Genomic DNA, 18,065 nt, shown 5'->3' with positions numbered 1-18,065 from the left:
TTACTGTGCATGGGCCTTGAGAATCGTTGCTCTCACAATCATCTGACCTCAAGACGCATTAGGAGTAATGATCCTCAAGGCGCATGTGCAGTACACCACTGAACTTACAGCTAGTAAACGAAAGCGGAGTTGCTGGGCAGGGTTTGCTATGAAGAAAAGTAATCTGTATGCATGCCAATCAAGAGCAGGGTGTCTGGTGCCACGCTGAGGGGAAAAGTATGACTGTGACTCTTTCAGCTCATTAGAACACAGTGCAGGAAAACTTCAAAAAGATATTGTAAAGGTATCGGAGTATGTATTACAAAACTAATTAGCAATAAGAAAATCTCATTAGCAGCACCGTGAACAGTTTATCATGGATTGCATTGTAAAAACTTGATGACAGGTTCCCTTTAAAAGTGCACAGCTCTCTGTTGGCATAATTTAAAAAAAAAAGAAAAAAAAAAGTTTTATGGCAGCAGTTTGCATTTGTGGAAACTAAGTTTCTTTTTATCGGCTTGTGGTCTTTTGCTGATTGCCACTTTCCTTTTATGACACGCACTAGAAAAATGACAGCTCAGGTCTGATTGTTTTGTTGCAGCCCCGTTCCTTGCCTGTACTAGTTTTCCTACATAAAGCACACTTTTAGCATTGCACATACTGATTAGCAGTCGGGTAAGTCCTGGTCATGCATCAGTTTTGATGAGCTTAAAAATCAAAGTTTAATGATTTATAAGAAAGTCTCCAGCTTCTCTCTTATTCTGCCTGACATGTCAATGTTCAGATCACGGTTTGTATTCCTAGTATAATTCTTTATCAGACCACCAATGAATGACTGGTAGTTTGATAAGAAATTGATAGGTTTCCTTTTAGTACTTGCCAGCTGGAAGCATTGAGGTTGTTTAGTAATGGCTCTTGTGCAAACCATGCACTGAGCGGCGATGCCTGCTGGAAATGTTGTGCTGCCAGTAAAGATCATTTGTAGCATGATCGATGAAGATCACATCAAATTGTTGGAGATTATGTCGTTAATCCAGGGATCACTCAGAAATGAGTGAACTTGAATAATTGACCAGAGTGGATGGGCTTTTTGTTTGTTTGCCCAGCAGCCATGTTTTTCTTTCTCAGTGGCTTCTCTGTCAAGAAAGTTTCTGAATTCATATCTTAGTTGTGTGTAAGTGGATGAGGGACTGCAACAATACAGAGCTATCTATCCTGCATCCTCCAGAAGTTGACCACTGTTAGGTTTCATTCACACCAGCCCCAGAGGTTCGGAAACGGCTTTGCTGATTACCACTAAAACACAGGATGAAATAGTGCAGCATGCTACACTATTTCGTCCTGTGATGACCAGTTGGCCAGAAGTCAAACAGACTCTGTTATAGCCAGTGGCTTCTGTTCGTTCTGTAATAGGACGGATCCGTTCAGCCAGTGGTTGCTGTTTTCCTTTGCCTGAACAGAGCGGCAATCCGGAAACCTCTAGCACTGATGTGACCAATCCCTTACACTAAAACGTAGGCACATAGTGGTCCATGCACCGTCCCAAGAGCTGTCCCTTCCAGGCAAGAAGGCAATACCATTCAGGGATTTGTAGAAGTAGTGAGTTACATTACAGAGAAACGGTTTTTCCAGGTTATCTTGTGTTATTTGCCTTAACGAGAACGATTCATTATACTAATGATTTTTGGCTTTTCAGTTGGACTGCTCCGAAGTTTCTCTCTTATTAAGCCTATATGTAGATGAGGGGGTTGAGGTGCAGTTATAATCTGCATTGAAACTTCAGCAAATAGTCATAAAATCGCATGTCTTTAGGTGACGTTTTCAAGGCTGTTGGGGTAAAACCCCCAGCTACATTGAAAGTCACATCACCTTTAGAAGTCCTATGTCTTTCAGTTAGTACTGTGCTATGATGTGTTTGCATATTTCCATAGTTCATCTGTCTTCTCTCACCAACTGTTACATTGCACTGTCTGTATCCTTGTGTGTCCACACAACTGCATGTTCTAGGAGATAGTAACATTTTATCTGTTCTGCTACTTTTGTACTGTTGCACATGTAAAATCAGAAGAGAAATGGAAAATGACTGATACATGTTTCATCCTAGATTTGGCTCCCTATTACCGGCTATAAGATATTAAACACACTATTTCAGGCAGCCTCAGCTTTAATGCATTGCTTTGTTCTGTATTACGTTGCTCCTATTTGTACCCCCTCTGGGTCTTTTCCATAATTAGTCTTCTGTAGTAAGTGATATTTGTAGACAGCATCAAAGGCATTTAATGTTCATTACAGATGCCCTGTAATACCTCTTGGCCATTATCGATGCTTTACAGCAAAGTGCAAATTGTAAACACCATTATTACACAGTGGATAATCATGTCTTACACGAGAATTCTCTGAAACCTTTCCTGATTCATTGATACAGGGAATCCTGTGGCCACAGAAATGTTATCAGAACATCCTTTATTGTCTGAACCATCCTCTGTGAGCTTCTATAACTGGATGTCAAATGCAGTGGGTAATAGAGGCAGTGTGGTACACGAGTCACCCCTCATCAAGTCTGGACACAACAGTCTTCCAACAGGTATTGGCACCGAGGCTTTTTGGAGTATTGTTTAGATAGAACTTGTCCACTTATGTAAATTGTAAAGGTTGGACAAGCCACCCACATAAATCTGGTAATGTGAAGCAAGTTACAGACCAATGGTGTAAGAGGAGATCTTTTCTAATAAATTAGCGCTTACCTGCGAGATTATATAACTAAAGTATTTAGAGAAATTTTACCTAAAAAGGCCAATTGTCCCCGATTCTTGATAGCATCCAGTGAATGGAGTATAGGAGTCTTTGTTTTCTGTGACCATTGTCATACACTGTCATATTGTAAATTCATTAATGTGTGTAACATTTGTCTTTGTACCCTACATTTCAATATAGTCATTCTCAGAACCCAAAGAATTAGCATAGAAGTGCTTATTCTACAGGCTGCTATTAAATACAGTGTTACGTCCCCTGCAAAATGCAAACAAAGAAATGCTGATTGCGGGTGACACCTGGACTTGGAGGTTCAGGCTGGCTGCATGCGACCATGCCGGATCCCGCAGCAGAATCTGTCTATGATCCCAGGCGACCCCACATATCTACTATTTCTGTATTGTAAATGACCGTGGACGTTTACACAGTACAGTTGTTTTGTGTTTTTGTTTTTTTTAATATATATATATATATATTTGTATCTCCCATGCTGTCGCTAATATTAACTGCGAGTGGTCTGCGGGTCGGACGGTTAGCATTGATTTCAGTTACATGCTGCGATTTTTCCTCCACTCCCCAAATACACAATTCATTTCTGCGAGCGAAGGAAAAAGCGGAACTGCATACCTTTCAATGAGTGCGATTTGCTACAGATCTTTAATGCTGACGTCAACCACAGATTTCGCACTGTGAATCCGGTTGTGTGAAGCTGGCCTTAAACGGAAAAAACGAGTACAAGTGTCCACCGCAGTCAGCGTAGCCAGTGTTATACAGCAGAGAGACATTGTATGTAATAGAATAACTAAATGCCATTCGTGTTTCAGAAGTCAGGATTTTTGCATGACATTATATGACTATTAAGGCTAAATAAAAAGTTTATTTTCTCGGTTTGGCAATCACTTTATTTTAAGAAAAGTTGTACGAAACTACTTGGGATTTCCGAAATGTTCCATCAGTACTGCTTATCTTAAGATCTATTGACATCCAGGCTCGTAGATTAGATATAGCACATTTATTTCATGTTGTCTTTTAAAAAATACAATTTGTATATAGAAATACTATGGATTATTTAAAAATGAATGTATTTAGTTTACGCTTATATTAATGGTTTTGTCTTTTCTTATTCCTATTCTTCATAATACTGAAACGCCATTTGATATTTTAGGAACGACACACAACCTGCCGACTATTCCGTCAGCCTCTGATTTTAATACTGTGCTATCCAGTGAGCAGAACACACTGGATGGAACCCATTCCCAGCACAGCACTAGTCAAGATGACATTGCAGGAATTGAAGAGGGGAACCAAGGATTTCCTGCAGTCCAGCTTGCAGATGCTCAGGTGAAATGGCAAAGATACCCTCTTAAAGGGATGCGTCCTCAGGGAATGGCCTATTGTGTGAACGTTTATCTTAGGGCTTATTCAGATGACCGTATATCGGCCAAGTATTCACGCTGGCCGATATACGGCGTCCCTCTCTGCAGGGGGAGGAGGCTGGAAGAGCCTGGAGCAGTGCTCTGAGCTCCCGCCCCCTCTCTGCCTCCCCTCCACCCGCTCTCCGCCCCTCTGCACTATTTGCAATGAGGGGAGGTGGGACGGGGGCGTAGCTAATTCACGAAACTTAGCCCCGCCCCCATCCCACCTCCTCTCATTGCAAATAGTGTAGAGGGGCAGAGAGGGGGCGGGAGCTCAGAGCACTGCTCCCGGCTCTTCTAGCCTCCTACCCCTGCAGAGAGAGACGCCGTATATCGGCCGGCTGGAATACCCGGCCGATATACGGTCGTCTGCATAAGCCCTTAAACATATTGTTTTTAATGTTTTTTTTCATTCTTTTTCTAATTTTCAATGTCACAATCTATTTTAAAAAATACAGATATAATGTTTTCACACTGACAACTAAGCCTTCTAATAGTCTGACACTGCCTGTTTTGTGGAGAAAAATAATTTTTGTAGTCATGTTATCACAGGCAAGATTACACTGAATAGTGATAACTAGAGATAAATAACATTGGACCCACTATTCACAATAGGCAATGGTCACAGGTCACCTCCTCCCCCGCAGAGCATAGAACACTCAACTAGAAGTCAGTGGGTCACATCTTTTTCATTGTGTGAAAAGCCTGGGAGCTCTACTGTGCAGCAACCTGGAATTAAAGGCACTTTATCGTTATCATTTTTTTTGTTAAGTGTATTTCTAAATGCTGTTAACTGCAGCCAAGTAAAGATGGCCACCCTCATAGTCTTGTACAGATGATAGTGAAACTTAGTCAATTTTTTAAAATCTAGTTTTAATTAGAAAAAAAACATGTAGGTGGTACATTCCCTTTAACAATTCCTTTTTATGCTTATTGGGCTGGATTCCAACGGGGCGGAATCCTGCCATAAATTGCACGGTTAGGCCGCAGCAACAAAACGCGAGATTTCAGCCAGGAAAGCGCTGCTTCAAAACCTGCGGCACTTAGCTGCGGGTTTTGGAGCGGCTTGGCGACATGCTTTTCCGTTGCGGCCAGCGCTCCTATAGAGGAGAACGCGGCCGCAACGGAAAAAAAGACATGCTGCAGCCAGTGGAATCCGCGCCGCAGCGCCGGCTTTGCCGCAGCAGATTGGCCGTCTCATGTGGACGAGATTTTTGACATATCTCGTCCACACAATTGGCTAATGCCGGGATTAATGTCCGCAGGCAGATTTGCCACGGCGAAATTCTGGTCGGCATTTCCACGGCAAATCCGCCCTGTGTGAACCCAGCCTAAGAGTTTGATACCATTTTTGAGGGAATGCTTTGGATGTATTGCCTCTGTTTTAATATAGAGTATATTACAGGAGGTGGGGGAGGACTCAGTGAACTCACTCATGGATTCATGATGCTACTGGCAGGCTGGTGGTAGCTGTATATGGAGACTTCTAGAGAATTTTGTTTTAGCCCCTCATGATGGTTCAATTAAAGCTCGACTTGCACTTCAAACTGTAGTGTTGCATTTTAAGGAGAGCTTGACATCTCCGAACTACACTGTAAACTAAATTATGGTGCTGTTGGGGGAGGTGGCGGGGAGTCGCGAGATGTATTTTTTTTTATACTCTCTCACACCCTGGTTTCTGTTGTGTTCCCAAGTGAAGTCTGGCTATCTGACTCTTTTTCAGACCACTATGCTTGCGCTCTCCCATAGAAGTCTATGGCAGAGCATCTTAACGGCATTCTGAAAAGAGTCATATTTTCATGGCGTGCATAGCCCTCAGCGGGGAACACTGTGGGAACCAGGGTGAGGGTAAGTATAAAAAAAAATTCAAAATATTCACCTGGCTCTCCATTAACCCCCGCCGTACAGCACCATAACTTAGCTTATGACGCTGTTCAGAGGGGACAGGTTCTCTTTTAAGGATAAAAATTCTTGAGGTGGCGGGAAAGACGCTCTGTGAACTTGTTTATGACGCTGTAGTTTGGGAAAAAAAAGGAGACTATTGGGACATCAAATACGCAAGGTTTAGAGTGCTGAGATGTTAAACCTGACTCAATATAATGACAAATTTCCGTTCTTGCCCAGAAATACACTTCAGGCTGCTTTTATACCCAGCAGTTGGCAATGTTTTTTATGACTTTTTTCCAGTGTATTAGAGGGTGGAGCAGGGGTGGCTTTAACACTACAGGAGTCTATTGCATAATACCAAAGTGTCCATATATTTTTTGTAATGTAGGTTTTTTTTGGCTTTTTTTTCATATGAAAACTCTATATACTGATGGTATGATTGCCTTTTCAGGCTTTTCTCTCTCTAGGCTTACAGTATAACTAAATCCACCCGGAAAATGTTCATACAAAATTTAAAATGGCACAAATTTAAAGAGTACCCTAAATAGTATAAAATTCAACCTTTTTCCCAACTTGTGTCAGAGCTATAAAATTCCTGTGTTAAACTCCCCTCATATAAAATGACTTTTCAAATGATTGTTTTTTAATTTTAAGCTGTTTATCTTTTTCAGGTGGTGTTCAAGCCTCTGCTCAGTCACACAGGCATCCAGTCACAAGATGTTGTGCCACTCAGCTATAGGATGTATTTTGGGGAACACTTGTCCTTCTCCGGCACACTCGATTGTCTTAGAGCTGACATTGTTGATTCTGATACATCAAAAGAAAGAAGAAGTAAAAGAGCCAGGAGGTTTGCTTTTTTTAATTTCATTGCCTTTAGATATGATGTAAAGAACAGGTTTCTGCACGTTTTAATAGATATTGTCTGCGTGTTAGAAAATAAAAACCTGAAGTGTTGTATCTCCTTATTATGTTATCTTTCATCTTTTTTCCTCAGACAAGGAGCTATAAACCTGCCTCCTCTTGAGTTCAAGCCAGCTTTGATGCTAGAAACGTTCAGCATCAATGCAGTGATAATGGAGAAGTCTATGTGCACACCACAGAATTCCACCAGTGCGCTCTCCTTTCATGATCTCAGCAAGAGGTACTACAATACCTTTCACTGCAACTTTACCATTTCCTGCCAGTCAATTAGTCAGCATGTAGACATGGCTTTGGTACGGCTTATACATCAGTTCAGTACTATGATTGATGATATCAAAGCAACACAGACAGATATCAAGCTAAGCAGGTATACAGCCGGCTCAGCCTCGCCAACACCTACCTTCAAGACTAGAAAGCACAGGGACTTTCGTTCCTCTGACTTTAGCCGTAGCTCTCGGGGCAGTTTAAATGGTGGCACCAGGGTAAATAATATAAAGAACAAAAGAGCCAACAATGATACCAACAAAAAGGAGTCTCGGAACAAGAACTCTTTGGGAAGGTCAGAGAGAAGAACCTCCAAGGTTTCTCGAAAGGGCTCAAAAGACGCAGTAGATCATATGGCAATTCATATGGATGACTCGGATTCCATAACTGTGTCCGAACAAAGTGAGCCATCGGCGGAGTGCTGGCAGAACATGTACAAATTGCTAAACTTCTACTCGCTCATCTCTGACCCCACTGGATTTTTGGAGAAGTCATCAGAACCACTTGGTCCTGCAGGTAAGAAAATAGCTTTGCAAATTTGTTTTTGCATCACAATTATTTTTGACAACCTTTTACTTATTGTACATTGATAGGAGGTTTAGATATAATGTAGTGTATTAATATTCTATCAACTTGTCTCCTGTTTTTAAATACTGTTTAGGAGGGAGAAGTCCATCAGAGCCCACATGTAAAGTGGTGTTTGAGAACGAACAGGACAGTAATAGCTTGAATAAGAGTCAGAGAAAGCGCAGCTTGGTTGCAGCTGAGCCACACCATGTCACCCTGATCGTTTTTGGAATTGGCATGGTGAATCGTACCCACCTAGAAGCTGACATTGGGGGTCTGACCATGGAATCGGAGCTCAAAAGGATACATGGGAGTTTTACGCTAAAGGAAAAAATGAAAGGTACTGCTTTGTAGACTTATGGTGGAGCCATTACTTTTCTTGAACCTGTAGGTATCACATTGCATCTTGCTATGTATGTGGGTATACCTTCATTAATTGTTATTTCTAAGACTGATATGCTTGACTGAAATGTAATACACATCAGAGTATATAGATTGGCTTCATAGTTGTTGTATCCCTCACAGAGTGAATTCTCACATAGCAGGCGCAGCGCAACTAAAAACTGCACCAACGTGTGGTTTTACTGCTGGTGGAGAGGCGGTCTTCAAATTTGATTTTTAATAGCCACATTATTTTGAACCACATGCCTATTATTACTAGTAGCTGCATGGTTTTATGGGTAAAACCGCTGCTTACTTGCAAAATCACTCGGCCTTTAATGATCAATTTGAAAAAAAAACACTGATTTTGGGGAAAACCCAACAATAGACTTTCTGGCTGCTACATGAGCGCACTCTCTGGTTTATTATTGCTGGATTTGGTTCAACAGTCCTTTTTTTCCCCTAATGATTCTAATTTCTTATAAAGGTTGTGTCTGTATTGACAAAAGGGATTATTTATATTTTTTGTATGAAGTTCTTCCCTTAATAAATGTGGAATGTATATGCATCATAGAATGCCTTTTTACTCTGGTTGCATATTTCTGTTCTTCAGTTAATCTTAACTATTGCCATTTATCTGCATTTATTTAATTTTTTTAGATGTTCTGCATCAAAAAATGACTGAAACGTGCGCTACAGCCCATATTGGTGGTGTAAACATTGTTCTGCTGGAAGGCATTACACCAAATATTCAGTAAGTTTCAGAATCTGTTATGTATATTTTTAATAATTATTAGATTTAAATAGAATTGATTTCCATGCTTCTAAATACTGTGACTTGTTTGAGCTTAAAGAAATACATTGGAAATATGATTTTAAGAAACTTACTCTGTCTTTGGCCACCTGCAGACGGCCGGGTCGGATATGGCTGCGTGAATTCTCGCAGCGGGACCCGACCCGAGCATCTGCAGAGAGCAGCGTGACACTCACCTGCTCCCGCAGCCCCCGCACAGAAATAGAGCATGCCATGATTTGTTTGCCGCGCGAGATTTTACGCGGCCAAATTGCGGCCGTCTGCATAGGATTGCGTTGGTTAACGCAATCCTAAGGCAGCTTCCAGGGGCGGAAATCCCGCCGCGGAATTTCCGCCCGTCTGCAGGCGGCCTTTATCGTTGCCGCTCCTTCGCAAGTCATGCCGCCTTGTTACAACAGACTTATCTTCTGATACCTGCCTCTGTATCCTCCATTGTGACAGCCCGCACTGCTATGATGAAGGATGCAGAATGATGGGTGTGGCATTCAATTAGAACAGTGGTCCCCAACCTTTTTGGCACCAGGATCGGCTTTAAGCAAGACCATTTTTACAAGGCCCGGCAGGGTGGGGCGGGACATGGGCGGGGTTATGAAGGGGGTTGGAGTTTAGTGCATACTTATTTAATTATGACCTTTAGAATCTCCTGGCAGCACACACATAGGGCAGTATATAATTTATCTCCCCCCCCCCCCCAGCACACACATAGGGCAGCTTATAGTTTATCTCCTCCCCCAGTAATAAGCAGGCCCCCCCAGTAATAAGCAGGCCCCCCCAGTAATAAGCAGCCCCCCCCCAGTAATAAGCAGCCCCCCCCAGTAATGAGCAGGCCCCCCCTAGTAATAAGCAGGCCCCCCCAGTAATAAGCAGGCCCCCCCAGTAATAAGCAGCCCCCCCCAGTAATAAGCAGCCCCCCCCAGTAATAAGCAGCCCCCCCCAGTAATAAGCAGCCCCCCCCAGTAATAAGCAGCCCCCCCCAGTAATAAGCAGGCCCCCACCCAGTAATAAGCAGGCCCCCACCCAGTAATAAGCAGGCCCCCACCCAGTAATAAGCAGGCCCCCACCCAGTAATAAGCAGGCCCCCACCCAGTAATAAGCAGGCCCCCACCCCCGTAATAAGCAGGCCCCCCCCAGTAATAAGCAGGCCCCCCCTCAGTAATAAGCAGCCCTCCCCCAGTAATAACCGGCCTCCCCCCCCCCCTCAGTAATAACTGGCCTCCCTCCCCCAGTAATAAGCGGCCTCCCCCCCCCCAGTAATAACCGGCCACCCCCCCCCCCAGTAATAACCGGCCACCCCCCCCCCCAGTAATAACCGGCCTCCCCCCCCCCCCCAGTAATAACCGCCCCCCCCAGTAATAACCGGCCTCCCCCCCCCAGTAATAACCGGCCTCCCCCCCCCCCAGTAATAACCGGCCTCCCCCCCCCCCCAGTAATAACCGGCCTCCCCCCCCCCCCCCAGTAATAACCGGCCTCCCCCCCACCCCCAGTAATAACCGGCCCCCCCCCCAGTAGTAACCGGCCCCCCCCCAGTAGTAACCGGCCTCCCCCCCCCCCCCAGTAGTAACCGGCCTCCCCCCCCCCACCCAGTAGTAACCGGCCCCCCCCCTAGTAGTAACCGGCCTCCCCCCCCCCAGTAGTAACCGGCCTCCCCCCCCCCCCCCCCAGTAATAACCGCCCCCCCCAGTAGTAAACGGCCTCCCCCCCCCAGTAGTAAACGGCCTCCCCCCCCCCAGTAATAACCGGCCTCCCCCCCCCCCCAGTAATAACCGGCCTCCCCCCCCCCCCCAGTAATAACCGAGTCCTCTCCTGCGGAACTAATGAGCAGGGGACTCGGGGAGGAGGATCCTGGCTGCACACTGACGTCAGTGTGCGCCGGGATCAGCGCGATTACCAGCTGGGAGCAGCGGCGCTCCCGCTGGTAATCGCTTCAGTGGTGAGCGGTGTCGGCACGCCGCGGGCCACATAACACAAGGCACCGGGCCGAATTCGTCCCGCGGGCCTTGTGTTTAGAACAAAAGTTCCCGGCGGTGCCGCGGACCAGAGCGAAACACCCAACGGCCTGGCCCCAGTCCGCGGACCGGTGTTTGGGGACCCCTGAATTAGAAGATGGGGCTGAGGTGCAAAAACTGTGCAGAACGTCTTATAAAGACACCTAGTAATTTTTTACTATGACTTGGAACCCAACAAAAGACAAGTTGTTGACGAGGCTGGTGTAACTGGTAAATTCACACATGGCATATTTGCCAAGACGGTTGGCTAGGAACCTCCTGTTTTTCATCTGACATTCCCTGCATCTTTCCCGGCACTCCCTGCAGCATCAGACAGTCTCAGAAGGCGAGATTTCACAAGTTTATGTGCTGCTTTTAATTAGCAGAATTGGATTGACAGGTATTAATTAATGCTTATCAATAGCTTACTGCTTTATTAAAACAGTAAATAGCACAGGTTTAGTCAAAATGCAAAATCTCACATTCCAGGACTGTCTCATGCCACAGGGGATATGGGGAGATGAAAACTGGATGTTTGTACCAAGGTTGAGCATACAAGTGTCATTAGTTCTTTCACTCTGGTCCTCAAATGCAAGTTTCTGAGGTGATCTTTACACTATAAAGGGGTTCTCATATAAGTCCTACTTGGATATATGTATGTGTTAGAGGAGGATCCCTCGCCCAGGACCCCCGTTATGAGCCAGAATGGAGAGTTGCTCTTTATGAGCGCTTCACATCCTGGCTGATTTTTAGCCATCTGCATTACAAGGACGGCCATTTTTCTGAATGGAAATACTTGGCCTGCCGCTGCTTTCCCTGGCAAAATCATTTGCCTGGGTGACTTTGCCGTGGCTCCAGCTCCATCCAATAAACCCTTTCAAAATGCAGCCCCAAAATGATTACCTCTGATGAGGCAAGCGTTAACATCAGCTAACAAACCTGTCTACATGTTACTGAGCTTTACTTGAGAAGTTCCTTATATAACACTTCACATGGCACTAATGGCTTGAGCATGCAGAATGCCATGTGCAGGGTTAGTCAATAGAGGCTACTGATGGAGGAGATTGGTCGTGTGCCGGATGGTACGCCTCATGCTTATTAACACTATTTCATATCTACCTAATGCCGTTTAGTCTCCAGTATGGCAGTGTGACTGGGGTTCCTAAATTTATAGGCAGTTGTTAAATATAAAGGATATAGTTTGAGCTATATACTGTACTTGTATTATTAATCTTTGATTTAACAGTTTGTGTGAATGTTTTTATTTTATTTTTGTCCAAAATGTATTCCTAAGGAAATTTGGCTGCACTGGGTGAAATATTTGAAATTTGACATCCGCTTGGAATAAAAGTTGTTCCTTTAAACATGGGCGTAATCAGACAGTTACAATAATTCCACATGCGCCTCTAATACAGCAGGCATCTCGGTGGATCCTAAACGGGAGGGATGAAAGTGGAGGATAACAGACGATATGTTAGCTGCTGGGTACTCTCTTCTCGTTATAAGGGTATGTTCACACGAGGTAGAAATTCTGCAGATTTCCATAAAAGAGACAGTCAAAGTTCGCAGAATTTGACTAGAAATCCGTTGTGTTTCTGCAGCTTATTTTCAGCAGACACAGCGCTCCCACTCACTTCACAATTCTGTGCACTATCGGCACTTCCTTCATCCGGCACCTGGCGGCCTCCAGGTGAATGAAGCGCTGTCAGCGGGAAGAATTTGGAGGTAAGGGGGAGCGCTGCAGAAACACAGTCACTTTCTAGTCAGATTTCACAGCGCTGGTGCAGAGTTTTCCACTGTGGAAAATGGTCTGCTTTTTTGCTACGTGTGTATGTACCCCAAGTCTGGTTTACAGGAATATTAAACCTTCCAAATAAACATTTTCATTTTCAGTGGAGTAATGACTGTGTGTGGAACTTCTGGCAAAAGTATTGTAGTTTTCCCCATGACATCATGACAGCATACGCTGGAGGTTGCTCACCTGCTGACCTGAAGGGACAGGAAGAGGCAGAATATAAAAAGCACCTCCCCTCCACCAACACCAGTGTTTTTCCTGTCCCTTCAGGACAGCAGCGGCAGAACTCCAGCAACGCTGTCCCATGCCGGAGGAGGACTTACCGGCGAAGCGGCGGCGTGGATCTTTCGGGCAGCCCCGGCAAACCCAGTGGGAAGGACCCCATCTGGGAGCTTTCCGGGGACTGCGTGGGCCGGGGCCCAAGTACGGGTTGCCGGCACCACTGCGGCCGTCATTTCGGGCGGCGGCCGCCATCTCCGGTGGGCCGGGGTCCAAGTACGGGCTGCCGGCACCACTGCGGCCGTCATTGCGACGGCGGCCGCCATCTCCGGGTCCAGGGCCGACAGGAGCGCTCCAGGGGGCGTGGCTTCGGATACAGCGCGGTGACGTCGGACGCTCCGCAAAGGGGGCGTGGCCTGGCGCGGCCGGCGCCAAATTCAAAAATCCGCTGCCCCTGCATCAGCTGGTGGTGTTTCTCCACGCTAAGGAACGATCCTAAGCACAGGAAGCGTTCCTGCAAGGCGCAAGATGTCGACCAGAGAGGACCCAGAGACCCTCCTAACTGTAAGTGGTCCAGTGGACCAACCTACACCTGCACTACATACACTTCCCCACTAACAGAGTTTCCCTTGTCTTACAGGACAGGGATACTCAAAAACCAAGGGAGGCTAGACGCAAGAGTAAAAAATGTCCAGTATGTCTAACCAAACTTGACGACTCCTGCACCAAAACGCTATGCGCTACCTGCTCCGCGAAAATTATGCAGGAGGAAAAAACTTCCCTTATGGCCGAAATTCGGTCAGTCGTCCGAGAAGAAGTGCAGTCCTCCCTCTCGGACCTCCAACCTGGGCCTTCCGGGGTTACACGCAGGTCGGTTCCGGCGGTGTCTGAGTCTGACTCCGACATAGCGGAAAATGTGGATTTTGACGGGGAAGTGACGCAGGAGGACAAGAAATATCTTTTCTCTACCGCGGACATGGATCAACTGCTGAAAGCAGTACGCAGGACCATGCAGGTGGAGGAAGACGTGCAGCAACCCCGCACAGTCCAGGAGGATATGTTCGCGGGGTTACTCCCGCAACAAAAAATCTTCATTCCCCGTAAACGCCACACTCAAGCAGCTGATCCTAAATGAGTGGGAGAGCGTGGATCAGGCTCCGCTAATCCCCAGGGAATTTAAAGAACGCCTGTTATTTCCGGGAGATGAAGTGTCCTTTTTGGACGAGATACCTAAAGTCGATACTGCAATTGCCATGGTATCCAGAAAGTCCGGGTTGCCCTTTGAGGATACATCCCACTTAAAGGACCCGTTGGACCATAAGGTGGACACATCCATGCGTAAAGCCTGGTCCACCTCCGGTCTCATCATGAAAGCTAACATCGCGGCCACTTCCGTGGCTCGTTCCATGGCAATCTGGTTGGACCAATTCGCAGCCCTAGTCGACCAAAAAGCCCCTAGGGAGGAGTTCGCAAGCGGCATCCCTCTGCTGCGAATGGCAACAGGGTTCCTGGCAGATGCTTCGATGGAAACAGTCCGCCTCGGAGCCCGCATGGCAGCCCTATCGAACACCGCCAGAAGGGCAGTGTGGGTGAAAGAGTGGTCAGGGGACGCTGCGTCCAAAAATAGGCTATGTACCCTACCGTTCCGGGGCGGGCGTATATTCGGACCAGACCTGGATCGTCTGCTGGAGAAAGCAGCTGACAAGAGTCACGGACTGCCTGCCACCAGACCACCCAAGAGACCCTTCACCCCTCATCCCTCGTCTACGTACGCCGGGAAGGGAAAGACCGGAAGATGGTCTTATCCAAAGGGCGGAAGGGGTAAGACTTTAACTTTTGTCCCTCAGCCCATACTTTCGGGCCCGGTAGGGGGTAGACTGGCTCGCTATTCCAATAGCTGGCGTAGTATTACAACTAATGAGTGGGTACTGCACCTAGTGGCGGAGGGGTACAGGATCGAGCTACTATCCCGCCCCCCGGACAGGTTTATGATAACCCCAACCCAGTCTCCAGGCCTAGAACAGGCTCTGTTGGAGGGCATACGGAACCTACAGGGTCTCGGCGCGATTATCCCAGTCCCTAAGAAGGAACAGGGAAAAGGCTTCTATTCCCCCCTCTTTCTGGTTCCCAAACCAGACGGCTCCCACCGCACCATTATCAATTTAAAACAACTGAATAAATTCATTGAATATAGGAGATTCAAAATGGAAACCATTAGAACTGCAACTCCTTTAATTGCCAGGGATAACGTAATGGCTACAATAGACCTTAAGGATGCCTATTTTCATATCCCTATTTACGCCAACTCACAAAAATTCCTGAGGTTTGCGCTGAGGGTGGAGGGGGAAATCCGCCACTTCCAGTTCGTCTGCCTACCATTTGGAATCTCCTCGGCTCCGCGAATTTTTTCCAAGGTCGTGATGGAAATGGTGGCCTTCTTACGAAACCAGGGTGTCATGATCATCCCCTACTTAGACGACTTCCTGTTGGTGGCAGATTCCCCATCTACTCTGAGATCACACTTGGAGTCCACATTGCAGTTATTTAAGGAGCTTGGCTGGATTGTTAACGAGTCAAAATCCAACATGGAGCCAGAAACCAGGAAGAAATTCCTGGGTGTCATTCTGGATTCCAGTCTACAAAATTCGTCCCTTCCTCCCCTAAGAAAACATCTTATCATAGAAGAATGTTCCAACCTATATAAAAAACATAGGGTAACGATAAGAGACGCAATGCGGATCCTGGGACTAATGACTTCGTGCATCGGCGTGGTCCCCTGGGCCCAATTCCACAGTCGCGGACTCCAGTCACTAATTCTCCGGAATTGGGACAAGTTGCAGGCTTCGCTTGATCAGACAATCCCTATTTCTGCGGAAGCCAGAGCTTCTCTCCGTTGGTGGGTGTCGTCGGACAACCTGTCTCAGGCATCCGATTGGAATTTGGACCCGGCCGTAATAATCACGACCGATGCCAGCGCCAAAGGGTGGGGGGCCCACTTTGAAGGCGGTTATGTACAGGGGGCCTGGGACGTTCACGAGAAAGCTAGCTCATCGAACTTTAGGGAGCTTAAAGCTGTATGGAAATCCCTGCGTAGCCTGCAAACACGATTAGTGGCGAAACATGTGAGGATCTTCTCAGACAATATGACAACAGTATCACTCATTCGCCACCAGGGTACCACCAGGAATCCTCCACTACAACGACTGGCGGGGCGGATCCTTCAATGGGCGGAAGGCACAACAAAGTCCCTATCGGCCTTTCATATAAGAGGAGCCGAGAACTCAGCCGCGGACTTTTTAAGCAGAAGGAAAGTGGACCCAGGAGAGTGGGAACTCCATCCAGAGGTGTTCAGCCTTCTTGTGGAGAAGTGGGGGGTACCAGAAGTAGACCTCTTTGCGTCAAGCGCAAACACCAAATGCCGGCTTTTCTTTTCCAGAGGCGCAGAGAAACAGGCCCTGGGCACGGACGCTCTCTCTCACCCCTGGGATTGGGACCTAGCGTATGCCTTTCCCCCTCTACCACTAATCCCGCTTCTGCTAAGGAAATTACTGCAGTCAACCCTAACAGTAATTTTTGTAGCACCATATTGGCCCAAAAGACCGTGGTTCCCCCTCCTGAGATCCCTGTCAGTGGGAGAGCCCTTCCACCTTCCAACAAGACCGGACCTACTGTCGCAGGGCCCTCTTCTTTACCCGGAAGTTCACAAGTTCAGGCTTACGGCCTGGAGCTTGAGCGGGTAAAGTTCCTAGGAAAGGGTCTTTCCCCTAAGGTTATTTCCACCATTAGCGAGAGCCTTAAACCCTCGACACACAAAATCTACTCCAAAGTCTGGAAAAAATTTTCGGAGTGGTTAGGCCAGGACATCCAGCAGCTGGATCAGCCAGACGTCCGGAAAATCTTAGATTTTCTCCAGGCGGGCCTGGATAAAGGTTTGAGTCCGAATACACTCAAAGTCCAAATTGCGGCCTTGGGGGCATTCTTCGATCTCGCGCTGGCGGAGCACAGGTGGATTAGGAGATTTCTTAGAGGGGCGAGCAGATTACATCCATTCACACGGCCCACGGCACCACCCTGGGATCTAACCATAGTCCTTCAGGCCTTATGCGACCCCCCATTTGAACCGATTACGGATCTATCCATCGCCTGGCTGACATACAAGGTAGCCCTGCTTGTGGCAGTTACGTCAGCCAGACGCGTGGGGGAAATCCAGGCCCTCTCACGAAGGGCCCCATATATGACTATCCACCCGGATAAAATAGTTTTTTCTTTAGACCCATCCTTCCAGCCTAAAGTATTGTCAGATTTCCACAGGGGCCAACCAATAGTTATTCCAGCCTTTTGCCAAAATTTCAAAAATGCAAAAGAACAAAAGCTCCATAATATAGACGTCAAAAGAGCGGTACTAGCGTACCTCGAGGCAACAGAAAGTTTCAGGAAGTCTGACAAACTTTTCGTTCAATTTCAGGGGCAGGCCAAAGGAAAGGCCGCTTCTAAAGATGCGATCGCCAGGTGGCTCAGGAGAGCCATCCAGGAGGCTTACAAGGCCAAGGGCATCCCCCCTCCAGAAGGATTGAAGGCCCACTCAACGAGAGCGGTGGCATCCTCTTGGGCGGAGAGAGCGCACGCATCGATTGAGCAAATCTGTAACGCAGCCACATGGACTTCAGGCCATACTTTCATTAAACATTATAGGCTGGACTTTAAATATAGCCAGGACGCATCCTTCGGTAGGAAGGTGCTCCAAGCCGTAATCCCTCCCTAAAAAGCCCATGCCACTTATTTGGTATTCCTCCAGCGTATGCTGTCATGATGTCATGGGGAAAAGGGGAATTTTTTCTTACCGATAATTCCCTTTCTGGAAGACATCATGACAGCATACGGGCTTTTTTCCCCCCCTTACCAACATGGTTACCCTAGTTTGTCCAACACATGAGGTAATGTGTATGCTTTAACTTTGTTTTCTGAGGTGTGTGATGTCAATAAAAACACACCTTCTGGTTAAGTAACTGGTCACTGTGGTCATTTGGAACGCACTGGTGTTGGTGGAGGGGAGGTGCTTTTTATATTCTGCCTCTTCCTGTCCCTTC

General features: G+C 46.7%; 1 protein-coding gene across 11 annotated transcripts in view; it reads left to right on the top strand.

Moving 5' to 3' along the window:
* BLTP1 (bridge-like lipid transfer protein family member 1) overlaps positions 1 to 18,065 on the top strand; it is a 240,840-nt gene that overhangs the window by 140,519 nt on the left and 82,256 nt on the right. For 10 of the 11 annotated variants that reach the window (XM_066573788.1, XM_066573798.1, XM_066573797.1 and 7 more), the window contains exons 43-48: positions 2,405 to 2,563; positions 3,896 to 4,071; positions 6,704 to 6,879; positions 7,027 to 7,733; positions 7,879 to 8,124; positions 8,826 to 8,919. In XM_066573788.1, the coding sequence (XP_066429885.1) occupies positions 2,405 to 2,563; positions 3,896 to 4,071; positions 6,704 to 6,879; positions 7,027 to 7,733; positions 7,879 to 8,124; positions 8,826 to 8,919 (1,558 nt within the window). The remainder of the gene's footprint in view (positions 1 to 2,404; positions 2,564 to 3,895; positions 4,072 to 6,703; positions 6,880 to 7,026; positions 7,734 to 7,878; positions 8,125 to 8,825; positions 8,920 to 18,065) is intronic. The other variant, XM_066573794.1, reaches the window with a different exon arrangement.

This window comes from Eleutherodactylus coqui, chromosome 7 (assembly GCF_035609145.1).
Source record: "Eleutherodactylus coqui strain aEleCoq1 chromosome 7, aEleCoq1.hap1, whole genome shotgun sequence".
Classification (NCBI taxonomy): domain Eukaryota; kingdom Metazoa; phylum Chordata; class Amphibia; order Anura; family Eleutherodactylidae; genus Eleutherodactylus; species Eleutherodactylus coqui.
The sequence above is the reverse complement of the archived record's forward strand: the minus strand, read 5'-3'. Positions and strand labels throughout refer to the sequence as shown.